The sequence below is a fragment of the Marmota marmota genome, unplaced genomic scaffold (assembly GCF_001458135.2).
Source record: "Marmota marmota marmota unplaced genomic scaffold, marMar, whole genome shotgun sequence".
NCBI classification, from domain to species: domain Eukaryota; kingdom Metazoa; phylum Chordata; class Mammalia; order Rodentia; family Sciuridae; genus Marmota; species Marmota marmota.
In genome coordinates, this window is record NW_026000185.1 from 2965251 (window position 1) to 2993169 (window position 27919).

The 27919-nt window shown below is 46.1% G+C and overlaps 1 protein-coding gene across 34 annotated transcripts in view; it reads right to left on the reverse strand.

Annotated features, from left to right (window-relative positions):
- Nucleotides 1-1411: 1411 nt before the first annotated feature.
- Rbfox1 (RNA binding fox-1 homolog 1) overlaps nt 1412-27919 on the reverse strand; it is a 1613147-nt gene continuing 1586639 nt past the window's right edge. For 6 of the 34 annotated variants that reach the window (XM_048790118.1, XM_048790117.1, XM_048790111.1 and 3 more), the window contains 3 exons: nt 19044-19096; nt 4826-4901; nt 1412-3328 (listed from right to left, as the gene is read on the reverse strand). In XM_048790118.1, the coding sequence (XP_048646075.1) occupies nt 3328; nt 4826-4901; nt 19044-19096 (130 nt within the window). In that variant the 3' untranslated portion in view covers nt 1412-3327. Of the gene's footprint in view, nt 3329-4169; nt 4457-4825; nt 4902-14417; nt 18226-19043; nt 19097-27919 lie in introns of those variants that run through there. The other 28 variants (XM_048790124.1, XM_048790123.1, XM_048790125.1 and 25 more) reach the window with 10 other exon arrangements.

A 27919-nucleotide genomic window follows, 5' to 3' on the forward strand; every position in this document is an offset into this window, starting at 1 on the left:
AATTAAATGAGGCAGGATTTAAGGAAAGCTTAAGTAGCTAAATGGGCCAGATAGCTAAACCCTGGTGGGAGGTATAAATAATTACATGAAATAAACAATACGAGAAGCCACAGAAAGTCTCTCGGAACAGAGCAAGTCCTGGATACGTGCAAAATCTAAGGTTCGTTCTGTTTTCACCTTCTCCATCCCCAAAAGGCCCCTGGAAACGTTGTGCTAAGACACTGAACTGCAGCCTACAGCGTGGTTGTGTCCAAGCGGGCTGCCCTTTCCTTGCTGAGGAACCGTTTAGTGGACTTAGATTTCGTGTCTTCAACATTTGTGGTTAATTCCACCGGCTTTCCTGGAAAGATGAGGGACAAAGGACAGCTCTTTGGGCAGATAGGCCGAGCACCTGCAGGGGCCACCTGGTTGGCAGCCCAGCATGCCTTGGGCAGCACCCACCCCGAGCACCCTAATGGGCACAGGTACAGTCCCGGGAGTGGAGGATCTCTCCTCTGACCCAGAGAAGAAAAAGAACTCAGAATACACACACACACACACACACACACACACGCACACACGAACCTTTTCAGACTAATCTTTTATTTTTTTGATATTACAAACCAATTTTCTTTATTCACAAACCACTGTAAGTGATATAAACACTAATCTCTAAAGACAGATATACACATTTTCTGGGTTTGCAGACTGCGTGATGTGTGTTAAGAAGTCACCATATGCCACACATGATATTAATCTTTTTTTTCCATAATTCATAATAGCAATAGTTATTTAGATAAATGAAAACATTCCAAGTAAGTACTGATTTAAAAAAGAAATCCAAAATGTTTGTTTACATCTCTGACATACATTTTAAAATGACTTATTGGCATCTTGGCAGAGAGCCTAAGACAAACGATTCTGCAACATCGGTTGGTACCCACTTGCTCTAAGTGATTTTTATTAAAACTACATACGATCATGGGGGAAAAGTACAGCCCATCGATGGAAATCAAAACTGCAAATGAATTTTACTTTAACCAACACAGTAAGAATTCTATGTTTGTGATTCCAAATACAATGCAAATTCTGGATTTTGACATCTGAGGCCATTGGGAGAAATCTATTTATCCTTCCCAGCCCTCTGTTCCTACTGTCTTTTCCCCCTCTGGGGTAGGATGCTATAGCATTGGAATAAATGGTTTCCGTGAATAACCTCAACCAGGCGGTACCCACTGGCATCTCAGTGCTTTCCCGGTGGGGATGAGACCTTCTCAGTGATGCTGAGAAACACCCCCGCCCCCTCCCCTCCCCTCACCCACCCAAAGACGACTGGCCAGAGGACAATTTCTATGTTCCTGGCTGCTCAGAAGTCCCCCCCTCCCACCTCCAGATCACTCTAGTCTGTCTTAGATATGGAAGCTACAGAAACTTTGTTTTCAAATCTTGTGAAACTTTATTGATGGTTTAATATCCAACTGATCTCACGGCATGCACATAAGAGGACAAGGAAAGGCTCTGGATCACAAACACTTTTTTTTTTTTTTAAAGTTTTGTTTGGTTTTTTGTCTTAAAGCAGAGTTGTTACAGCAGATGGGCAGGTTCACAGCAGAGAGTTGATAACACTAAAGTGCCAGCCCTGGGGGCCAGCACTGCACATGTGAGGATTTAAGGATGGCAGCAGAACTACTCGGGGACAGCTTGCTGCTGCTTGTCATTTGATTCAAATACAAAAACAGGAAGACCCGTGACAGATACCCCAACTTAGGTTAACTTGTAAACAGGACAACATGGGAAGAGTTCAAACAGAAGAAGTTACAGACAAACTGCAATTTTTCCGGCTGTGTCCCTCTGGCCCTGCATCCCAGAAAGGGTAGGGGACTTTGCTCTTTGGGGGATGAAGAGGGTGGATCTAGTAGTCTTTTTTTGTTTTGTTTTGTTTTTTTTTTTTTTTTGCTTCCTTCTGACAAATGTCCTGGGCCTTGGAGACAGAACTAAAGATACTGGTTTAAGAGATTCCTGGGGTTTGGGGGGAGAGGCGGAAGGGCAGGTTCCCACGGACTGAAAAATTGCAGATTGCTCACAAAACGCAGTCGTGTTTCAAAAAGTACCAAGCTGATGAAAATACCGTGATTATCTCTACTCGATGATTGCAATACTTGTAAAATGCGTCTATAAATCCGAATATGATTATCGTGTAATTCCATAAAAATTATACGTCTGTCTCTAACAGTTGTTCTACTAAGCTAAAACTAAAGCTTCATAGACTGCTTCTAGAAGTCAACAACTCCACTGCACAGATGTAAATTTTATACATTTTTTTTAACTGGTACAAAGAATTTAAGTTTTTATTACTTTCTTTTTTTGGAAAAAAAGAAAAAAATAGAAACAGTGCTTTTTATCACCATTTTATTAATGTTATTTTTTCCCTCCCGTAATATAAAAGTCAGCAATGATATCAATAATTTATTATACTGGAAGAAATATAAAAAGAATGCTTGTTGATGGCCTAACTAGTAGCTTTTGCCTAAGTAACTAGTGGCTGGGTGGAATGGTTTAAAGGGTGGGTTTGCCCAGCTTTGTTCGACTCCATCGACCAAGTGCCACTAGAAGCAGCCCCTTAACCACATGACCTTTGGCTTGAACTGGCAATGGGTAACTTAGAACCACTGATACATGATGGTTAGTGCCGTGGGTCATTTAGAGTCATTAGTCACTCTGTCTTTTTTTTTTTTTCCTTTCAACCAAACCCCGAGTCCCACACCCCAAGCCCCTCCCAACCTTCCCTTTCACAAAATAAAATAATGCAGATGCAGAAAAGAAGGACTACGGTAGTCACTTACACTCTTCCCAAACAGCTTACCCCCAGTAGCTTTGTATTCAGCATATATAATTCATTTACAATAATATAGCACTCTGGATATGGCCCTAAACCAGTTTTTATTCATATCTAGCGTCTCTCTAGATCAACCACAGAAACTCCTACAGCCAGCAACCAAACTACAGAACCTTCAGAAATTAAAGACCCACAATATTAAAATACACAGAACAAAATATCTGAGGTATAAGATAAAAAATGTAATTTTTTTCCCTCTTTTTATTTTATTTTATTTTTTTTATTCTTTAGAGTTGCTAAAATGATGCACTACTGCATGTATTGCAATACTCAGGCCTCGGAAAGCTTCCTTTCTCCCCACATTGGAAGGATTTTTTATGGTTTTGTCATTTAGTATGGAGCAAAACGGTTGTATCCCCCTCGGTATATACTAGCCTGCAATGAAGAAAGAACGAGACCCACATCATCAGCATGGCTCCTAGTCTTGGCATCAGTCAAGGGTGCAAAAGCATTCTGAAACAAAGCAATTTGAGGGGTGGGTTTTTTACATTTTCCTTTTGCAACATGTGGATCATCAAAAAAAGTCTAATGTGAAAAACGAGACACTCCAAACCAACCAAAATGGCACCCCTACCCATCCCAGGCCGTTCTTGGAGAGCTAAAGACAGGGCCAGGCCTGACCAATCCCCCCCCAAAGATCCTTAGAAAGAAAACCCCTGGAAAACCAGATTCTGGTCGAGTCCTGTCAGCTGCAGGGGACTCCGGCCATCGGAGGGACTGGCACTGTCTCCTGCTGTTTGTTTGCTCATCCATCGACTAATACTCTGTTCCCTTGGGGAAAGCCCGAGCTAGAGGGCTACTGAAGGTAGGGACTCAACCCTCCTTTCCAACACGATCCTCGGGTAGCCCAGGTGTGGAAGTGGAGCTGTTGAATGCAGGGCCAGGAGGAAAACCTAAACCTGGTTCTTAGAGCAATCGGCACGGAACCTGATCTCGGGAGGGCAGTGTCCAGGTGCATTGCTTCATGTAGTTACGCTTGGGCATAACAGTATGTATCCAGATCCCGGTTGGGGGTCTACACCCCAGCTCCAGGGAATTGTCTGGCCCTGGCTTTAAATGGCTATGAGGTGGCACTTAACCATTTTTCTAAAAGTACTGGCGATTCCAATGAATGCCTATGGGAATTTATTTTTAGGATAAGGACTGATATTCTTGATCCAAGCAGAAAACTGCATGCCAAAGCTTTGTAATGATTGCATACGCTCTCACGTGATGGGCACGTCTCGACTGTACTCAAGAGTTTTAGTGCATAGAAGTTTGAACAAGTACAGGCAAATTCACCCACCCTCACCTCCCACTTTTGCCCTCCCCCTTACCCTTCCCCAAACAAAAACCCAGACCCCCCCACCAAAAACAAAAGACAACCCCCAAACCCAGCTGATTCCTTCTAATTTCTTATGTACTAGGCACACACACAAAGTGTGCCCCTCTGTCTATTTTCTTTCCTGGGCGACTATGACTTTAAACATGAATTGGAAAAGGGGAGGAGAGGCAGGCAGATGCTCAGCTGCCTGACAGCAGAGGCCTGGAAGTGTGCAGCTTAGCTCCTCTGAAGTCTGTGCTGGGGCTGGAACCTTGGGGCTATGTGAATGAGCAGCAAGGGAGGGAAAAAAAAAAGAAAAAAAAAAGTTCTGCATTGACACTGCATTCCGTTAGTGATGGATTTAATTATCAAAATGACTAATTATTCCATTAAGGTAAGTGCTCCGCTAGGTGAGACTTGCAAAATTAGAAATATAATAACTTACATGCACTACATTGCCAAGAAATTAAGACATTTATCAAGTTTACCGGGAGGATTAATGTGGCATTTTAGCTGCTGTTAGCACAAGAGACAAATTCAATTAAGGGAAAGTGAGAGGACGTCAACCGTCAACTCAGACGAAGGTCCCAGCTGGGGGAGGGAAGGGAGGCAGGAAGAAATGAGGACAAGGAGGAGCCGGTACTCACCATGGCACCAACGCCGTAGGTGGGGGCTGGAGCAAGTGTGTGGTGGTAGGGGTCGGCAGCATAAACTCGTCCGTAACTGCAAGGAAAACAGGTGGAGACTGGTCCGTCACGTGCAATCACAAAGCGATGATGCCAATCACAAAACACGAAATACCAAGGCAGTGTGCGGGGGTCCTACTCCTCTTAAGGCAAGAAAAATTCTATCTGCCGCGTTAACGGACAAAGCTATCTGTGCTCAATGCACTCTTTGGTCCACCGAACATAGCGGGTCACCCTGACATGTCCCATATACCTAGTCAGGCACTGCTTAATGATGGAACAGTTTCTGAGAAATGCATTGTTAGGTGGTCTTGTTGCTGGAACATCGTACAGTGTACTGTACATACCAACGAACTTGACCTTGAGGTCACCATGTGGTATACAGTCTTTCTACTGTTTTTCCTGTGGCAGGGATTGAACCCAGGACCTCATGCACGCTAGGCAAGTGCTCTACCTCTGAGCCACATCCAGCCACCTCACCTATTATTAATCTCATTTTGAGACACGGTCTTGAACTTGTGATCCTCCTGCCTCATCTTCCAAAGTAGCTGGGATTATGGGTGTGCACCACCATGTCCAGCTCAGGTGGTATGATCGTATATGACTGTTGACGGGTATGTGGTCTGTCACAGACTGAAGTGCTGTTATGTGGTGTGTGGTTGGCTGTACACACATACACATATGTCCTCCCACTATGATACCTGTCCTACATGGCTGTCATAGCTGCCCCAGAGACGGAGGCAGGCAAGAAGAAACAACTCAAAGGAGCAGATTTAAGAAGCCCAATGTCCCCAACTTTCCTGTCACCAATCAAACCAGAGAGGGTGGATCAGAAGGGTGAAGTGACGCTGTTGGCACAGTTAGCGTCCAATGTCTCAGGATGGGACAGACGCATCCATCACCCCACTTCGTTCAGGAATTAGCATCTGACTTGACTTTGACCTTATCACCTCCTGTGCCACCTGTCCATCACTGGCCAGGTTCTGGGGAGAAAGGCATTTGAAACAATGTATCTTAGGCTCATCTTTCAGTTTTTCTACTTCTCCCCTCTTTCTTCCTCTGCAGCTGTAGCTTCTAGAAGAGGCTTTAAAATAAAAACAAAGAGGAGATGGAACCAGAGGTGGCGGGTGCCTGCTAAGGGCCTAGAATGAAACCCTGCCGTAAATCAGAGACTAGGTCAGAGAGCTTCCTTCACTTGCTCTAGGTCACACAGCCAGACAGAATCAGAGCCGACCCTTGAGTCCCAGGGCATCTCGCTGCCTCTTGTCCAACCTCACACGCCCTCATGGTTTGACCTGCCACTTAGCTTCTTGGAGTACTTTGAGTGGGGCCATTTCAGTGCCAATCAAAGCTGAGACTTGCTCTTAGGCGAGGTGCCTGGAGTCCAACATGGAGACTTGTGCAAGCGATTTAAGGAGACGGTGCTCTCAAGAGGAGGGCAGGAGGCAGGCAGCAAGTCACAGCCAGGAGTAAAAGAGAAAGAGGACGTGGCCAGAGCTGGATTCCGGCTCGGACTGGATCCTATGGGTGTGGCCGGTGGGTCGGCTCCTTAGGGAAGCATTAGGAGGGCTTCCGTGAGTGGCTCCCTGGGGCAGAGAGCAGTCTGCTGGAGCAGGGAGGGTGCTACTCCATTGGCAGCCATCTCTCGCAGCAGCTGGGCACCCGAAAGCCAGGCACCGAGTGGGATCTCAGTGGGTTTTCAACGTTTGACTTTTTTTTTATTATTTTAATGAAGGCAGGGAGCAGAGCACTGTCCACACCGCCCACCTTACGCCCATGATGTCCAGTGGGCGCCTACTTCATCTTCCCCTTCTCTGGCTTTCTCCATTTTCCTTCTAACCTCTTTCTTACTAGCTGGTTAGAGCGAGGAGGCCACTCAAGGCCTGGGGAGAGCCGAGGGCTGGGGGTGGGAAGGTCTGGGTTTCAGTCCTGCCTTTCCCAGGCTCTTGGTCCCTCCTCCTGCCAGGGAAAGTGCTGGAGGGTCTGACCTGGCTGCTCAGACCCCGGGGCAGGGGAAGGGGAGGGAAGCTGGGCAGGGCACCTTCCCAAGCGCAGACTTGGATCCCATGGGAAGATGGGTTCTACCAGTTCACACTTGCCTGTTCCAACTCCCCAGCCTCCCATCTGTCCCCACTAAAAACAGCCTTTCATCCAATCTCTCCTGCTCTCTATGAGGAAGGGTAGATGAAAGCCAGGCACAGGGTTAGGGCTGGGGTGGTGGCTCAGCAGTAGAGCACTCGCCTAGCAAGTGTGAGGCCCTGGGTTCCATCCTTAGCACCACATCAAAATAAATAACATAAAGGTAAGGTGTCCAACGACAACTGAAAAATAAATATTAAAAAAAAAGAGAAGGGTGGAGGTTCTCAAAGAACTCAGATATTCACAGTGGCCACTCAGGAGACCTGGGCCTCCACCCACTAACCAAGGAGACATAAGAAGGGTACAAGGAAATCATGTATAACTGCGGCATTGACCTTCCCTTCTGAGAAAACAGTCTGCCATGGCTCTACAAAAAGTCCTCTGAATGGGATTATTTTTGGTGTCCTTTGTGTCTGGCAAAGTTGGTGACACAAACAGAATGTGAACTACAAAGGCAAAAATAAAAACCCCTGGGGATTTATCAAGGGATGCCAAGATGCCGTGGGAAGATACAAATCCAAGACAATTGTTATTATGAAGATTTAAATTTGGAGAATGGTCTTACTGTGGCAGAAATTTCCACGTTCTTAGGAGACGCCATATCGGCAGGGTGGATGTACTTAATGAGGATGCAGGCCCTATCTTCTCCTTCTGCGTACTTGAATGGTGAATCCTTATTGGACTCTAATTCTGGGCATCATTTCAACCTTTGCAGAAAACCCAAGGTAACAATTTGGCAGTATGCGCTTCCGAGGCAGAAGAAAATACAGCAGCGCTGAACTATTCCTCGCAAATGAGTAGGGCTCCTTGTCTCCTCGGGGTGACCTCTACCTTCAGAATCCGATGGTTTTATTATGATTAATAAATTTCATTTCCACAGAGGAAAAGGGACCATGTCAGCTCAAGTTGAAAGCAAGGAGGCTTCTTTTCAAATGCTAATTTCTAAACACGCCCTTGTGGGACACGACAATTTAGACACGAGGTTATTAGGGAAGATGGGCACGCGGGCTCTGCTTCTGCAGCAGATGTGCCAGGTCCCTCAGCAACCTGATGTCCGCAGCACGGGCTAAGCACAGTGAAGAGGGAGAGCAGAAATTCCCAGGATCTCTCCAGGAATCAGGGAAGAATGTCTCCTGATGGGGTCATCTCCATGCAAAGTGGCCAGCTCTGCTCTCCCTCTGCCCATCCATCAGTGATTTCAGATAGAATCTTGGAAGTGTCCAGGGCACTCCATGCACTCTAACTAGTTGGCCATCAAAACCAACTCAAGAACCTTTGGCCAGTTCGGGCCCCTTCCAACCAACAGCCATTTACATTTATTATGTACTAAATCTCTCAGATCTATGGGACTGCCCATCCAGCCTTTGACCCATCCATCCATTTCTAATTAAACAGAAATCTACATAAATCCACTATCAGCTCTCTGCATAAAACTCTCAAACGGTGTTCAGTTGACCCTAGAAGAGCATCTGAACCTGGGTGATCCCCCGTCCCTCTCTCCCCGTTTTCTTCCCTCTGTGCGTCCAGTGCTCAGGCACACTGGCCCCATCAACAGTCCTTGCGCACGTGGACAGCCGGCCTTGACACCTGCTCACCTTCCACCTCAGCTGCTTCTTTTCAACCTCCATGTCCCAGATCTAACGTCCCCTCCTCAGAGCCATGCCTCTTTCTCTGACCACTCCCTCTTAAGGACACTTTTCAACCTTCTTCCTAGTCCCTGGTGACATTCAGCAAATCCCTCGTCACTTCTTTTCTCTCTCTGAATGTTGACCTTCCTCCCTCCTGCCAGGGGGGCTCTGTGAGACTGGGGCCCCATGAGTCTACTCTTCAGTGAAGGAGGAAAGGGGCCATGCAGGTGGAGAGGAGGGAAGAGGGCCTTGGAGACACTTGAACCATGGCCACAGTTCCATCCAGGGGATCTAACAGGAGGTTCCACCATTGCGATCCATCAGATGATTCTATCAGTGAGATCCATCAGGAGATCCTACCAGGATCTATCAGGAGATCCTACCAGTGGGATCTACCGGTGGGACCTATCAGGCGCCCTTGTGGAAGCTCCTCTCTGTGGGATGGGTCAGGATCTTCTATCAGTAGGAAGGTTCTTTGCAATAGGCTTTCTGAAGGTTCTAAGTCAGTGGCTCCCAGACATTCAAAACCCTTGAAGATCTACAGAAGAAAGGTTTCTGGGGTCTCTAGAAACACAGAACACGGAACTTTACATCATCCCCGAGAGCTCACTGGCCAAGAAGAGTTCATCAAAACCCTTTAGGGGAAAACCAAACAAGGAAATCCAAGACGACTGCTCTGCTGGCTGGGCCTCCACAGCTGTCAGCCCCTTGCCACAGGGGAGGACCCCTCTCCTCTGAGCTCCCAAACATGTTAAAACCAGGGGGCAAGCCGGGGCCCCAGGGAGAGCCGTGGGCCGGGCCAGAACAGGTTGCACGCAGGCTGCTCCATGTCCTCACTCCCCTGCCCAGCCCCGGCCACCTCCCTGGTGAAATGACCCTTCCCTGCCTGAGCCCTGCCCAATTCAGAGAAAGTGCAGGAATAGAAACCAGGTGCGTTTGAAAGCCCCCACAGACACTGGCAACGGTGCTGCCAGGCTCCTCACTCCCGCCCTGAGGCTGGCTCTTCCGGGGACCTGAGAGGCTCTGCCTAGCGTGCCTGCGCGCAGCCCTGGCAATCACACTGGAGGGGAGGTCTATCTAATTTATGAGTTACAGATGTAGTTCAAATTGCTGCACTTGAACTCGAGGTTATGCTGGAGTGAAATGAATGAGCCTGCTGCCTCTTGAGTGGGAAATATGAACCTTGTTTGTTGAAGTGCTTTGTCAGCTCCACCGAGAAGTGTAAATACCGCTCGTTATTAACGCTTTCAACAGGGAGTTCAGACGAGCTGGGTGCCGCTGAGACACAACGGGCCTGGGCTGGTGTCCCTCTCTAGGGTTTGGGCAGCCCCATGGTTTGCTTCCAAGAAGAGGGTATCAATTCCACCCCATCCTTCAATACTAAGGGAACACCCTTAGCATGACCTCCCCGTGACTCCTGTCCTGGAGACTACTGGGGGGATCCACAGGGGGCAGAAAGATGGACAAAATATGCTCACCCCTCAGACGAAGGTCACAAGGTAGTGTTGACATCCCTCTTGCATCAAGAGGGCAGGCAGGCCTCCGGCCTCCCACACAGGAAGGGCTGCGGGGTGTGCATTCAAAGTGGGGTGCCTCCCAGAGGGGGTCTAGAAAGTCTCCATGCCTCTCTTTTCCTTTTTTTTTCCTTTGTCTGCCAAGGGATGCTCTAGCACTGAGCCCTACATCCCCACCTGCCCAGGCTGGCCTCAGACTTGCAATCCTCCTGCCTCAGCCTCCTGAGTTGCTGGGATTACAGGCATGAGCCACCATGCGTGGCTTGCCCTACTTTTTCTCTCTAGACCATAAAGTGTGTAGGAGACAGAATCCATGCAACCACCACACTGACCACACGGGAGCCCAGGGTTTCTAACACCTGCTGTTCAGAGATCCAAGGTTTAGCTAGGGATGTTCTCTTTGATTTCTCTTAACAAGGCCCCTTGACTGGGCCCAGTGTCCAGCCTGGTTGGGGCTCTCTGTGGCACCAGGGAGAAGGGAAACATCACAAGCTATTTGTGCCTAAGAGGAAGTGATTCCCAACCCATCTGGATAACCATCCTACTACCCTCATTTGGGGGGATTTGGGGACCTTTCCCAATGAAAACCAAGTGACTGCTGAAGGAAAACCCTCCGGCTTGTGTCACTGCTGGTATAATTCCCTGCTGAGTTGTGGCTTCCCCCATCCACAGGTGACATGGCAGGAATGTGTGGCCCCGGCCACACCTTCTTGTGTTGGGTCAGACACTCTTGACAATTCCCAGTGGCTAGAGACGGCAGGGAGCAGCAGCCAGGGAGAGGACTGAGAAGACCAGGCAGCGGACCCGTGGCTTTCCCACTCCCACTGTCCTTGATGACCTCACGGCTTCTGCCCCTGATCCAGCCACCACAGGCCACATCTGTACTCATCACTGAGCCTCCGTGCAGCCACACAGCACAGAAACCCCAGCCTCCCGCAAAGGCCCATGGCTTCTGACAAGTGCCCTGGCCATTTCATGACCACAGCATCTAACAGGGCCCTTTGGCTCAGGGGGTTTCTCTGAATCCAGGATGACAACAAACCAACAAAACAAACCCCTCACTCTGAAGGTTGAAGAGGTGTGGCTCAGAACATGGGCTTCCACGGAAGGTCTTTCAAATCCCTGGCTCAGGGCCTCTGGGTATATTGCTGAAATGAAGGGTCATCCCCTCATCCCTGTACAAATGGATATCTACCAAATCCCAGACTTTAAGGCTTTAAGGTCTGGGAGACTATAGGCAGACTATAGTGAGCCTATAGTGTGACCAGTTTGACAAGATGCTGGGGGTACTAATGGCCAAGACTGTGGGCAGATCTTCCAGGGACCATGGTCAATCTTCATCCCCCATGCAGAGGAGCTGCTGACCATCAGCCTGCTTTGACCCTGCAGGAAGACTGGAGAGAATTTTCCAGAACCCCCAGCCACACATCCTGGTTTTCTATAACAGGGAAAAGACCCTCCCAAAAGTATTAAGGTGAGAACTGCTTGGGTGGACAGGGAGTGATGTTGGGGTGCGATGGTCAGCAGGGTGGGGGGCTGTTCAGCTTCTCATGCAGGGCCAGCTGAAGCCTCGGCCTCACATGTCAGTTGGTCAGCTCAGCTCAGGGAAGGCACCCACGAGGAGTGCTCCTCTGTGCCTGCTGCAGCCTCCTCCTGGTTCCAGTGACTTCAACCTTTACAGACAAGGAGGAAACCAAGCCCTTGTGTTCTAAAAGCTTCTCAAGATACACAGTCCCATAACCCAAAACACCTAGGAAACACCTCCAAATGCAGCAGAACCCCTGGAAAATACACAAGCGGAGGTGAGAGAATCTCTCCATTCATCTCTGCACGGCTCTTTCTGAATTCTACTGCTCACTTCCTTAGCAAGGCTCGAAAGGCATCACCTTCAGGAACCACTCAGCACAGCTTTCAGTCATGATTTTTCTACCCAGAAACAGGAGGGAAAGTGCCTTCTGAGCTTGTTAGCATCTACCTGGAAGCCAGAGAATTCGTTTTTGCACACGGGCCCCTGTCACACATCTGAACCATAGGTACATAAAAGCACACGTATATCCAGCATCTACAGAATCAAAAAGAAGGAGATCTTACATTCATGGCAATCAGATAGCATCACTCTGTCTCTGCCCTCTCAAAGCCTCTTCCAAATATGAATTCCAAGGGAGCGGATTTGGGGTTAAGAGCCTTGACTGTGGGTTCATCAAAGTAGAGAGGCAGCAGTCACTTCTGGGACTGAAGGCACCAATCAGTCCCACTCTTGGCCATACAATCCACCCACTCCGCCATGCCTCCTCCAGTAACGGAGCCACTTTACGGTGGTGCACTCTTTAAGACAAACTCAAGACCATACTCCTCTTAGAAATCCTGTTTTACTTTCTGCATGTCAACTGCTGCGGTACCAAAATCAGTAGGAATTTCCCATCATGCTCTGAAATCACCATGGCACCCTAGTGGCCGTTTAAACCACATGGGGGATCACAAAGGGGTTTGCATCTTTGGTGAGCTCTTTAATACCCCTGCAGACCAGCAGGGTTGAGCAGCAGTAGCTAAGGATTCCTCAGGGTCAGAATTCACAGAGTCAAATCTGCCTCTGCTGCTTCCGTGCTGAATAACCTCGGAAAGCAGTGTCTCTCTCTCCAGCCGGGAACGCAGAAGCCAACGTGCATCCTGACGGGGTGAGGCTGCCCTGAGGGTGAGGTGCTGGTTACTGATCACTGGCTACTTAGTAACTGAACAAGTGTTAGTGACGGAGGATTGGGACTGAGACTTCTGTAGCTCTCCTGCACGTGTGATGACCAGACACTGCAGTAGAGCCCCTGGAGTGTGTATGCTCCACTCCAGGCCGCATTGACCATGGACCGTCCTGGACCCCCAGTGCCCCACGCAAACAGATCAAAGATCCTGAGAGATGACAAGCATGAAAGAAGTAGGTCTGGACGCGGATCCCCAAGAAGGAATATCCCCTTCCATAGCATGCATGTGCGTGCACACACACACACACACACACACACTCAAACACTCACACTCACACTCTTACTTGGAGGCAAAATTAAAACAAAGGAACACACTGTCAGTGAATGAAAACATGACTCTGGAAGTGGACTGTCCCACAGAAATAGAATGAAAGCCACCGATGTGAGCCCCGTGTGTCATTTTTTAATGTTCACAGTAGCCATATTTAGAAAAGTAAAAAGAAACAGGTAAAATTTATTTTTATATTTTTATTTATCTTGATATAATCCAACTATCATCATTTCAATGTGTGATTCACATACAATTATCAATGAAATATTTCACCTAGCTTTTGAATGCTAAGTTTTGGAAATCCAATATGTTTTACACGTATAACCCATGGCACGGTGGCCCAGCCCATTTCAAGAGTTCAGTGCCTCGTGTCATTGGAGGTCATCAGAATAGTCTGGAAAACCTTCCCACCTGCTTTCTGTTGAATAGAAAGATTCCACTGAGCACTAGTGTTTCCCAAGGTGTGATCTGCACACTCCTCTACGGCATTCTCTGGGGAAATTGTCAGAGGGCAGAATTTCAGGCACCTTCTCCAGATTCGGGAATCTGGGGGTATGGAATGGACTCTGCATTTGCAATAAGTTTTGCATTAATTTTCAGCCACTCCTCCAAAATTTGATGACTACTATTTTATATTTTTATTAATTTTGCACTGATACACCATTCTCCTATTCAGGCTAATTCAGGGCAGTCTAGATGTCTTTAGTTTTTACAAATAAACTGATGAGGACATTTTACTCTTATATTCTTGCATACAACAATCTCAGAACAGTGCTGTACACAGTAAGCTTATAATAAATGCAATCATCCCTTTTGCAGAGTTTCTTTGCTTGTATGCTCTGGTGGCACCCAGTACTTCCCCTAGCAAGAAACCCCACACTTCATTGGAAACAGACCAATTAACCACAAATCAATTTGCTGAATGACAACTTTGCTGAATAAGCAAATCACCCAAATGCAGGGAAGACAGATGGGACTTGCTGAAGGGTCAATGAGAGGAATGGCCAATTTGGAAATCTCTTCTCAATGTTATCTTGAAGTTTTGTTGCAATCGCGTGCGTGTGTGTGCACGTTCAGGGGAGATAGATGGACGGAAGAGGCCGCACACCCCCCTAGGCTCCTGAACTTGACAGATACTGCTTTTACTATTTAGTAAACCTTGCCCCACAGGGGACAGTTGAGTGAGCTCCCCATAGGGGACAGTTTCAGCAGCTTTTGCAGAGGTGTTCACAGCTGCCTACCCTTACACCACGGGGCTCTGTCTTGTGTTAACTGGGAACTGGGACTGTGTCTCAGGTTTGCTTCTTGTGCCACCACGATATGGGGTTCTGGTCTTGCTACTGGAGAGAGCCCCAGCCTCCACCTATACTCAACACACACACACACACACACACACACACACACACACACACACACCATCCCAGCTGGGAACCTCCTACCTGGGACTGGCAAAACTGACTAGCTCAAATTGTCTGGTAGTTTTAGGGTAATTGATGTTCAGCCATGGATTCCCAACAACAACAACAAATGTGTTTGGTAGGCTGACCTGGAGCACACCGCACCTGTTCAACCCTCTGTCCCTGTTATGCACATCAGGCTCTCTGGCCTGGCATCTGACCTAGGCCAAACCCTGCACCTAAAGAAGACCCTGCCCTGGACAGAGGAGCAATTGGCCTACACCTGCTGCCCAACGGGGACAGGTCCAGTTAAGCAAACACCCTCCAGTGCCCGTGGGCTTCCTCAAACTGTTAGCAAAAGTGCCTTCCAGGGAAAAGATGATACTTTTCTAGAGGAAAGAGAGCACAGCAGGAGAAAGGGGTACCCCACCTGGAAGCAGAAAGTCAAGGAAGGTCAGGATAGAGGGGCAGTAGGGCCAGGGTGACCCTGTGAATGAGCTTTGGCTCCTGAAGGCCTCTAGGGTGGCTCTGGGCTGGTTCAGACTCTGGGTCTGAGCCTTTCCTTTTCTTTCTTGGTCTTCAAAACCAGGATGATGCTACCATCCAGCTCCGCGGTCTGTCCTGAGACTCTGTCTTTACACACACGCACACATCCATCTGCTCGTGCACACGTGTGCACAAGCATGCACGTGCCGAACGTGTCACACCTGCCAGTGTGGAATTCGCTCAGCAAACAACAGCACGTTCTTGCCACACCCTGAGGATTCAGTCAAGCCTGGGCGGGGACCATGACTGCAGGGGGCAGGGACTCACTCCCCACTGTGACTAAAGCCTTGGCACACTAGGAAGTCACTCATGTGGCCTCAGAGAAGAGGGAGCATGGACACCTAACGCAGACTGCAACTGCCAACCTTCCAGCATGTTCTATCTGTTCTCCCATCAAAATCCAGGAAACCACTTCCCGAATTACACAGCCATGGTGCCCTCCCCGGCTCTTGTGGCTCCTCTCTGGACAGCTGCAAGAGCCTCCCTCCCTTCTGCTCTGACCATATGGCCGTCTGCTCTCCACAAAGCATCTAACCAACCAATTAAAAATCTAAGTCAGATGCAGTGTGGCCCTCCAAAGCCCTCCCATGACACTTGAAGTAAAACTTCAAACACGTTCGTGGGTGCCAAGATCCACCTGCTCTGAGCCCTGGCTAACCCTCGGATACCATCTCTAAAACACTTGTACTCACATGTTACAGCCTCACTGCGTGGACCTCTCAAGCACGCCTCAAACCCAGGGCCTCTGCACTCGCTGCCAGGTCAACCTGAATCACTCTCAACTTTGCAACTGTTGACCTGGCTCGTGCCTTCACCCGGGTCCCTGCTCCAATGTCGGTCCTCAGAGACGCCTTCTCAGATCTGAACCTGACATTGCCTTCCACTGCAGGTTCTGGCTCTCCCCCGCTGTGTGGCTCATTGACCCTGTATAGCTTCACGGACAAGCGAACCCTGTGCTCGTTCAGATGCATGCTGGGATCTGCTCTCTAGGAGAAGGGAGGTTCTTTCCCTGGGGTCTTCTCCTGACTTATGTAAGGCTGTGACCTCAGAGCTCAGCACAATTCCTCGCACACAACATTGGCTCCATAGGTTATGATGGACTCCGGTGAATTTCCAGCCTCTCATCCAAAACAGTAATTTCCTTTTCAATCTCCTTTCTCATGCAGGACCTGACCACTCTGCTTCAGCCACCAGCCCAGCCTGGAAAAGTTCTAGTAAACCAAGAGGCAGGGAGACTTGGAGTCTAAGAAGACGGGAAAATCATCTGTCCCTTTGCCATCTCCTGCAGAATCTAAGTCCTGGAGACTCTTGATGCCACAAAACAGGTACTCTTCTGCCCTGCTCTTAAAGGGACAGTGCCCAGTGGTGCCCTTTATCACAAAATAAAGCAAAACAAGCAATACCATTGTTGCAGCACTGACTTAGAAAACCAGTGTCCCTGTAAACACAGTCTCACAATCCACAAATGCTAAGGAAAAGCGTTTATTCTACATGGCCAACCAAAGCAAAATGGGCATTTTGGCATACTTTGCAAAAGTCTCCAGTAAGAACTGTCACTTTGCCTTGGGGAACTTAAAGAAAGCCTTGGGTGCTGTCATGGCTCCTGCCTAATGGTTTTCATCTCCCCGTCTTTACCCTGAGTCACAACAGGACTGTCTGGGCTGCTCTGATGGCAGTGTTGCTGCAAGAGCACATCTTCATAAGACTCTCGGGGCATAAAATCCAGCATGCCTCCCCCCACAGATTTTAAGCATTGTGTCGATTTCTTTCTCCACATAAAAAGAGACACCTTGACTTTAGCCAAACCCTGGTGTTTGCCGATATCAGGATGCAACGGCCTGCCCCTCGTGGGGTGTTCGCACCAGGAGGCGAGATCCTGGCAGGGGTGCTGTGTGCAGTGTGGGTGGGCTGGGTTCCAGCACAGAGAGGAGGAAGCCCTGGAAGACCCTCACTTCACTGCAGGGCTGACGCCTCTTTCCCACTGTGGACTGGGGTGAGATGGGTGTCTCCGTTTTCAAGCTCGATTCAAAATTCAGAGTTCCAATGGAACCTTCTGAAGCCACGACATACTATTAATGTGACCATCAGAGGGCGAGGGATCTCTCTATCAATTTGAAATGTGATCAATAGCAATTCATTAAGAATACACTGAGCGGCCATTTGGAATTAAATAAGGTGGGCCCAAACACCTGCTGTCCTCATACACATGTTCACAGCCGTCGCTCCTTTTGGGAATCTGATGTGTGGGTCACTTGCTGACATGGCAGGGTTTGTTAAGTGGTGGGATGAAAGCAGGTTCTATATTTTAGGTTGTGACATTTCAGTGTTGGGTCTCTGGTGTCAAAATATAGTCTAAGACACCCTGCAGCCTGCACAGAGTTTCACAGGGAAGTCAGAAGCTCTAGAACCCAGCCCGTCCACAGAGCACCCCGACTTCTGGCCTGCACCTTCCCCTGAGTTGTGTGTGCCCCTCTTTCAAGGCTCTGAACCTCAGACTATTCTGGCAGTCCAGGAACACTCCCCTGCCACCCCGAGAAGGGCCAATTACAAGTGACCTGATGCTGTGAGGTGTTAGTGGAGTGCTAGGATGTCACCACCTCTCACAGGGAGAAGCGGAGGCTTCTTTAAGGCTGGGGATGGAAGTGGGGAAACAGCAAGGTCATTGTCAAAGGGATTTCGTACAAATGGAGTCAGCAAATTGCTTTAAAAAAATCAGCATGCAAACCTTTGGAACTTGAGGGGTCAGACTTCACACCATTAAATGTGCTGAGACCAACTCTTTAAGTGAAATGATGCAGAGTTTGGGGGTGGTCCTGCCTGTGGGGACAGAGAGGGCCAGGGGCATTTTCCTAACCCTGTCCTTCCTCTCATTCACTCTCACCAAAGACTCCAAATAGGGAGAGGAGCATTAGCAAGCAAGCTTTTTTACTGCTTCATTGACAACGGTGGCTGGTAACAGATGAGGGTCTATTTGTAAGCTTGGGCTTAATGTCTGCTTTTGAAGGTCCTGGCATGCTCAGCCAGCAATGGATGAGCTGTTAGGTCCTCCCTCGTTGGCCAAGAGCAACACACTGGCAAGATTTCCTAGTAATTATTTTGGTTATAATTTAGGCCTTAAAACCAAAAAAGAAAAAGGAAACAAAAAAAAAAGAAAGAAAAAGAAAAAAAAAGAAATCTGGTATTAGTTAAGACACTCACCTATCTTGGCATTTAATCAAGTAATTCCATGCTAACAAAAGTACAAATGGATCGTTCTAAACCACATCAAAACAAAAAGACAGGTGTCATTTGGATGGACATGTCATGCAACTATGCAGTTTCATTGGTCAGTGTGCTGACTGCAAACCCCAAAAACCTTTGTCTAAGTCCTGCTACTTGAGGTATGTTTTGAAGGAAAGGAAATGGAGGATCTTCAGCTAATAGAATGAAGATCCCCTTCTTATAAGACAAAGATAATTACACTTCTCAATGCCTCTGGCTTCATAGATGCAGCCTGTTAGGGCCTATGATATTCTTCAAAGATCCCAAATAATTCACATTTCAGTCTCTGTGAACCCAGATATAATGCATTAAAAAAAAACATGGAAGTCACAAGTCTCTGTCCCTAATCTCCCCTGATCAGTATTTCACCATAAGAATACTGATTACACCGTGAGGTTTTAATGTAGATTCATTCAACATAGTCTTATTTTTTTCTGGACCATGTATTCTTAAAATCAGAAATAAAAGCATCAACGTTAGCAAAATAAGTAATGTCTTTTTAGATGGCAGAGCCTGCAGGCTTCAGCTATACTCCAAAGGTCTATGATCTTTCTTTCTTTCTTTCACTAAACTTTTCTAGAGTGACCAACTGCAGCATGTGAAGAAGGGGGGAAATAAAGGATATTGAGACTTGGATGGATGCATCAAGAAGTAGCAATGTTTTTTTTACCTGCAGAGGTGTTACAAGAAATTTCATCTGCTGCAACGAAGACGAACTGATTTCTGGAAGAGAAGATAAGATTCACAATACTGCTCGCTCAGGGGGAAATGTGCTCTCTGCCAGTTGGTTCGACGTGGACAGAGGCGGGCAGGGAAGGGTGCTGCATGGGAATGTAATGGACCTCGGACTCGAGAGCTTGGAAAGACTGTGGATCAGGCATGCGGGACCTCTTACACCAGCTCATGGGGGTGTCAGAGTGTGGGTCATGTACAAGCTGTTGCGTCAGAGTATTAATACTGTGTGTTACCAAACGTCATGCCAGGGTGGGCTCTAAGGCCAGAGCAGCTGGAACTGTGCTTATGTGGATGTTTATGCTAAAAGGAGATTACAATTAATATATACATATATATGTGCATACACACATATATATGCTCTCTATTAGGAAAAGAGTATACTGCAGCTAGCTAGCATCATCACCAAATTCCAGACTTCATTATTATGGTAGACTAGCAGAATTTTTCTTTCTTTCTTTTTTTTTTTTTTTAAAAAAAAAGGAAAGAAAAAGACATGCTCTCATTCTAGAAGAGAATGTTATATGGTGCCAGGTCGTGGGTAATAATTTCCTCACCAAACTAGGCTTGTTATATAAAGAACATGAGAGAACTCATCAATTGAGATAAGCCCTGTCTTCCCAAATTACTTTTAATGATGCAATATTGGAAAGAAAACAAAAATGGAAAATGCTATTTTACTTTGATTTAGCAAATCCAGAAAGATGATAAAACTCTCTTAAGATGCTTCCAACTGTGACAATTCCACAGTGTAAACATGTTCTAATTCAGAGGTGGTGTTTATTTCCTTAGAAATAAGAACATATACGTCAGGAAGATTATAATGATCCGGTGAGATTGACTAGGGCCTTAAATGCCTCAAAAGCATAAGTAGACAATATCCAGGTTCCCATTTCTTACCTTTTACTGTGCATATGGCTGAGGAATCAAGATAAATGCAGTTTTTGTTGGTTTTAATATGATTGGTTTTGTTCAAATGTTTCTGTGTTCAAAAACCATCTAAGGATTGAGCATTTCTTAAAACATCTTAAGAAAGTTTTACTGTTGCATGAGGCACACCCTAGAATATCAACAGAGCTACCATTTGAATATTCCCTAGAATTTAACATTCAGCTGAAAATTCTCTAACAATAAAACTTAAAAAAAAAACAACAAGCAAACAAACAAATAAAAAACTACACAGGCTTGGAGAAGGGTATTTCTTTGACATAACAAAAGTCAAAATTAAGTTAATGTCTCACCCCCTTTTAAGACAACAAAAGTTAATTTCATTGGCTTTTTGCTCTTTTTTTGTTTTGAATCTCATGATTATCTGAGGAGCAATACAATTTGTGTCTTTAAAAAAACGAAGGAGGTGTTTTAGTTGCAGACTTGTTTCCACTTACGCATCTTTGACTTAAGGGACATTAAGACACAGGCACCCTTAACAACAGGCACGATGTTTTTAGGGTGCCCTTGATGGGCATCTAGAAGGACCTCTATTTACACAAAATTCACAGGAGCACTCCCATAACCAAGCATGGCGGCTGGTTTATCCAAAGGGGTAGGCTCTTTGGAATGGGCACTCACATACCCAGCAGGGAGGGGTTTAGTTCATTAGGTAGCACTATCCAACTCATGGTCCCTAATTCTAGAAGAGCTGGAAAGCTGTGTTTCTCTTCTGCCTGGTCCCTAAGGAACTCTCCACGCTGTAAACACGAGGAAAGCCATTTGGAGGCACCCCATGCAGATTCAAAATGGTGATTCCAGGAGAATCCTTCAAAAATGCAACCTACAAATTTTAGCAAAAAAAAAATCAGAAATTTTCTTTATATTTTGTTCCAGAATTTTATGAAATATGGTGGTATTCTTAAAATACTCTTCTTTTACCCATTATATACTCCAAAAGAATTACCTTCCCTTCCCTCCTTCCCTCCCTCCCTCCCTCCCTTCCTTCCTTCCTTCCTTCCTTCCTTCCTTCCTTCCTTCTTCCTCCACTTTGGCTAACCTATATCTTTTGATTTTTTTCCCCCTCACAGTGTTCTTATGATTCCCACGAGGAAGTTTTCAAACAAAGTAAGTCACTTCTCCTTTGATAACTCACTCTCTTCAAAACAGTTGGCTTAAGTGATTTCTGATGATGAAATAAAATCAATCCTAAAGCATAAAGATATTATTAAAAATTAAACTTAAAGAATACGCCATGGCTTGGCACAGTGGTGTGCACCTGTCTTCCTGACCACTCTGGAGGCTGAGGTGGGAGGACCACTTGAGCCCAGGAGTTGAGGTCTAGCCTGGGCAATGTAGTGAGACTGTGTCTCAGCAAAAGAAACAAAAAAAAGAGCTGTGGACCTTGCAAAAAAAATATACCAAAAAAATTATTGACATTTCAATGGTACCATCTGGATGCCTCAATGTTATACTATTTTGTTTTGTTTTAAAGTCACAACAACAATTCCATTACATCCCAGGAAAGTCACCATAGAGTGATGGACATGTGCCTCTCTGCAGAACTCACTGACTCAATGAAGCCAGTTTATGAGATGTCCACCCTCTAAACTATGCTTTCATCAATTGATTATGGAGTGACCAATGGAAGGGCTTGGAGGGGCTCAGATGATCGGCTACAAGGGCAGATTTCACGTCAGCAGCTGTATCTACTATGCTCTGCTGTTGCTATGCATGGTTCTGCTTCTCTCACCTTGACCTTTTGAGGTGGCCCATAAATGGTTTATCTGTGATGGAGGTTGTCCATAAAACCATTCACCCCAAACCATCAGAAAGAGATGGGCCAAGCTTAACTATATCACTGAGAAGTCGGCTGTCCCCAGACAAGTTCTGGGAAAGTCAAATGACCAGAGAAATGCAGGTGTGTGTTCTGCAGAGTGGGGCCAGGGTCTGCCTCCCTGTGACAACCCTAGTTTCTCTTCACTCTCAACCCAGACCCAAGGACTTAAGCAAACTGGTTTATTCCTTGGTCATAGAGGATAAAGTCTCGTTGGTAGTTCTCCACTCTGGTTGCACATGTTATGAGAACACTTCTAAGAATGTCTGGTGACCAGGCTACACCTGAGCCTGATTAAATGGGAGTCTCTGTAGATAGGTCTCAGGTGCTGGCAATTTCTAAGCACTCACAGGTAACTCAGGTGCAGCTGCTTCTGAGAGCTACCTGGTGGCTGAAGGACTCTCACTTTGGCTGCTGCTTAGAGTCCCAGGGAGAGGTTGAGAGTGTTCCCAGTGGGGCTCTGGCTTACTTGATCTGGAGTGGGGTCTGAAGAATGTTCTGAAGGCATGCTACTGTGTGCACTGTGGCACCAGCGCAGAGTGGCGGGGAGCTGAAGCCCGGAAGCCCTTACCAGTATGGCCTCATTTTGCAGCTTCTACCTGGTTACCATGCCAACATCCAGGGCATCCCTGGGCTGCACAAGATGCAGCCATGGGAACTTGCAGCTGTACCAGGGAGTTCACTGATGCCTTCTGAGACAGTGAACCCCAAATCTCACTCTGGGAGGGAAGCTGGCCTCCAGTAGCTATCAGATCACTTTCTCCATATTTGATTGCTGACCTCTCCCTCGTATTTCAGCCCCTCCTGTGGATTTACTCAAGGTCATCTCTCTGTGGGTCTTTCCATATTTCCTTCTAGGCCTGCCTATAATACTACCTTCACCAATTCTTTCACCCCAACTTCCTTTCTAAGTTCTATTGGTCTTACTTACCCCAGGATTTCTCAACCTTCCCTGAAGATAAAAATATATATATATATATACCTGGAATGCTTGTTAAAAACCCAAATTTCTGAATTTTGACCTTGACCACCTAAGTCAGAATTTTTATGGGAGTGGTCTGGTAATGCTGGCATTCCGTTGGAACCCAGGCCTGGCTGCTGACCAGCTCAAGGGAACACCATCCTCCTTGTGTTCCAAGCAACAGGTGAAGAGAGGAAATCTTGACTCCAGTTACATGTTTTCATGGTGGAAAAGGCTGGGAAACCGTGCTGAGAAAGGGTTCCTGCAGGTTCACTCCCTCCCTTGAAGTTCTCAAGCCCACCTCTCCTAGGCAAGGCTTCATGGGAGAAGGGAGGTTACTGCTTTAACAAAAAATAAATCAAATGGTAAATTACTGGATCCCAAGGAGAATGCTATATTTGTCTTGCCCATTGGGAATATCAACTCCAAGGGCTACTGCCTAACATTCATGGTACAACTGTCTCTGACAGAAGGTTGCTAAGAGTCATATCAAGGTCAGTAACTCATTTAATCTTTATCAGCCCAGTACTTCTCTCAGCTTTGGAGGTGAGGAAACTGGGGCGTATGGTGTGGGCACGCTGCTACTCCTGGGGGTGAGATAGATAGGAAGACCGTCACGTGGCTCAAGACGCCACCTCTTACACATTCTCTAAGGTTCTTCCAGGGGCGCTCACAGTGGGGACACTCCATCAGCAGTAGGGTGTCTCTAGCTCTTGTTCTGAATCCTCAGCTTCTTGAGACAAAAGAAGAGAGGGTTTGGATTCCTCTTTGGGTCTGATATAGTCGAGGTTTCAGAGAAATCATTATGAATATATCCCGCTTAGCAATGCCTGGAGATGAAGGAGTGACAAGTGGCATGCTCTTTCTTTTTATTATATCCCCAGACTTCGTTTTTATTTTAAGGTGGTTTTCATAGCCCCACCATCTAGACTTTAGATCTGACTCAGCCGGCAGGATATTTAAATCAGTCCTGGGGATTGCCATAGATGGTCTTCACTCCTCACTTCTCTTCTTGGGCTAAATCTCATCGCTTTGCAATTTTCTTTCTTCTAAAAATCACCCATGGCTGAATTCTAAGAGTCAAATCAAAATAGTGGCCAGTCTGTACAGCCGGAGGGGGTCTGAGAAGCCAGCTATCAAGGAAAAGGGAACTTCTGACACCTGTACCTTGAAGCCACGATTGTAAACGGTCCCCGTCACATAATAGTGGCTTTAAGTTTTATTGCTACTCTTTGGCCTCTTAATCTCATTATATCACTATTGTTACACAAAACTCAGGGATGATATCATTCATAGCTAGACTCTTCTTGGAGCAAATACTATGAATATTGAATTTCTCCCTTTTTCTTTCTGTCTCTGATGTATATTTAAAAATTCTTCAAGGACATCTACCAGAAAATCCCACAGACTGAGAAGTTGGTCTTCCGGCTTGACAAATGGCTTCCAGGATGCCCCAAGACAGGAGAGGGGTGAAGTCAAGTTCATTCTACTTGCTGGTTCTGGAATGCCTGTGGGCTATAAGGCAGAGCTCTCCAGTCTAGACTGCCCAGGTGAAAGTTTTTTGTTTTTTTAATAAAAGTGTTTTTTTTTTTTTTTTTTAAATGAAACACTGAGGACCAGGACTGCTTCCCAATCATTCAAATCAGAATCTCGGAAAGTCACTCCCTTGCTGGCGGCTGCGCCGGCAACAGCCCTCAGTCGACTCTAATCCTCAGCCAGCACAGAGCACTCAGGTCTCACTGTGAGAAAACTTCTCTGAACATCTGTGTTCTGCCTCTGCAGGACATGGGAAGTTGTATCTTTGGGGTTTAAAGTCAATTTCACTCACGTAGATGTCAGCATTTTGCAATTATTATTTTGATACTTTCAGTGTACTATTTAATGTTATTTATGATTAGTAATCACTTTATAACTACGCTCACCAAAAACGCTTCCTTTTATACATGTAAAAACTAAGGTGGAAATTCACAATAATCAGGTTATCTTGATGTTCTTCTTAAAAAGTTGCTGGAAGGACCTCCATGGAGTCCAGCCACGTGCTTTCTTGACATTAAACATAACATGCAAAAATAAGGTGGTCCAGCTCACATTCCTGTTGATGACTTCACCAAGTGGTTGACTGCATCCTTCATTCAGCCTCGTTCATTCAACCTCGGGTGGAGGAGGGGGACGTGCTGCACACTGGGCATGGAGCAGAGCCTAAGGCCTGGGCAGCTGTGCTCACAGCCTTCGAATTGCACTGGAAGATCTGCAGTGGGTTTTCCTGTCTGGAAGTCAATAATCTAATGCATATTTCAGTTTTGTCACCGAGAAAGGGGGATTTACTTGCTTGTGATCAGTTTTCACATCCAGTTCCGGAATTCTATTTCAGAAGGGTACAGATCTCAACCAGATTCACATCTGTCCTACCCTGTTGTTGCTTTCATTTACACTTCATTCCTGTGGTTATTTTTATTTATCTTTTAGTACCAGATCATACATACTTCAATAAACTGCGGCAAACGGTAGAGTGAGATGAGGTATAAACAGACAGACAAGCAAGCGATAAACAGATTAACTAGAAGGCTCTAGAAGGACCTATACTGATTCCATTTCTAAAAGGGGGAATACATTAAAATATACTTAAAAATGTTCCATTTAGACACAGTTCCTTTTGCGAACATTGCATTCATAAAAATACCTCCATGGAAAGGAGAGAAGGATGGTGAGCCTGTCCTTAATGAGAAAATTCTCCCATCAAGCTCTGGGTTAGGGAAATTCAGATGTAAGGACATCTCTGTCAGATGGAGACCCTTTTGTCACTTCAGTCTCTCGAACATCCAACATCCTCCCTGTCCCCACTGTATTTCTGTTTTAGGCTCAGGTGGAATGGGGGTAAGAGCAAACCGAGAAGCCATGCCCTGTAGCTACAAGCTGTCTCCCACTAGCAAAATCATCTCACCTTTTTGGGTCTTGGTTTACTCATTTGGAAAATGGGGATTAAAAATAGTATACACCCAGTACATCCTTTTGGAACAAATTTAATGAGAAAAAAAAATTAATGTAAAGTCACTTTATTGGGGGAACATGGGCATTGATATTTCTGACTGTGTAGACTCAGGAGAAGTATCAACTCTTCTCTCCCCACCCAAAGAACAGGGCAGGCAACTGGCTTTACAAAAACCTAACGCAGGGATGGTCTAGGGACTGGGTTTACCCTGAGAGCCCTAATAATTTTCAGTATGGAGCTGATGCCTCTCAGGCAGCTTGATTTGTCCCCTGTGTGAGAAGAGCAAGTTCAAGGAGAAAAAAAGAACCTGGAGGGGAGGCTATTTGAGCTCATGAAACCTTATCTCTTTCACCCAACCTGTTTTTACCTTTTTTTAGCTAAAACTCAAAATTTCAAAGCAAAACCCCAAACAAGTTTATTGAGTAAAATTTCATTCCATCTCATCAAACATGTTTGCATGTGGAAACTTGTTGGGGACTCAAGAACAAAACTAAAGGCCCCCCTTAGCTTAGGATGCCGGTTATCATCATCATCATGTGCTGAGTGCTGTGGGTCAGGCTGTACCTGAAGGGCTCTGCTGAGGCCACAGGGAATTCACAACCACCCAGTGGGGCAACGATCACCCACCAGCCTCACTTAAAGAAAAGTGGTCAAAGATGGACTAGTTTAAATAGCTTGTCCATATAATCTCATGTAGTAAGCAGCTCTACTGAGACTCGACCCTGCTTTAAAATCTAAATCTGTGACCAAAGTCTGTGCCTAGTAGTAAAGATTTGCTACAGAGGGCACAAGTCAGAGAGCAGTACAAGGAGCAAGAAAGATCCCATTTCTATCCTGACACAGACAGGTACTGACCTACTCAGGTTCCCAAAGTGCTAGTGTCACTGTGGGTAGTGTTAGGGTTACAATCTCTAAGTGTTATCTTAGAGATCGCCAGCTCTAAAAATGACTCACACTTTTAAATGAATGCAATTTACTTGCTATTCCCTCTATGTATCCAATGCTTGCAAAGCCTCATTCACACTTTTGGGACACCTGCCAATCAGATTGGGTTATGATACCATTGGTACCACCTCCTTTAGTTTTAATGTTCACTCTTATCTCCTCTAAATCTAATTAGTATGATGCAGATGAGGAAACTGAGGCCCAATAATGTTAACAGAAACCAAGTGGGATTTTTCTAGGTCACATTTTATATGAATGTGTGTCTGTTACGCAATCATTGACAAGATATAAGGATAGGGTCACTTTCTCTACCCACTGAGCTTTAGGGTAAAGAAAATGATTAACTATGGCCATAGGCTAAAGGAAAAAATCATACAGAATAAATTTTGAGGGAAGCCAAACCTTTGACAGCTAGCTCATCCAAGAAGGGAGAGCAGGGAGGAGATGGTAGGTGATCAGTGGGGACCACTGGGGAAGGTCAAGGGAAGGGTGCTACACTTCTACAAGGACAGGCCAGAGCATCTCAACCTGGATGTTTAAGATGATGAAGGCAGAAGGGTTTTGCCTTTGTTATGTTTCAGCACCTCAAAAATCTATTAATCTGTTGAAACAATCACACATTAGAATGCAACCAAAATGAGCCCAGAAACAATAACAAAATCGACTAGTCCCTCTCGATGGAGAGAGACACTCTCTGGTTCTCACTCCTCAAACTCCTGTCTCCCCTGAGAACAGCCCCTGCTCTAAATGCTCTGTATGTTAATTAAATATGAAATGCACTATGGTTTTGAGGAGAATCTAATTCTAGAGGAATCCATCACTGTGCTCCACACCAGGGAGAAAACCATAAGAAGTCATTTATTTCTGTCGAATGACTGTGCACAAACTCATGCAGCACATAAATATGGAAGTAAAATAGCGGCCACCTAGAAACAGAAATCGGTTCTTCTGGGAACAAAAAAATCAACTTGTGTTCATTAGCACCGAATCAGAACTTGCTTTGATCACCTTAAAGGGAAGAGTTAAGACGTTCAGAGAAAAGTTCCAATCTTACCCCCCCCAAAAAAATAAACTATCGTATATAAAAAAAACAAACAAAAAAACAAAACACCAACAACCAGCAAATGAAGAATCACAAAAAAAAAAAAAAAAGAA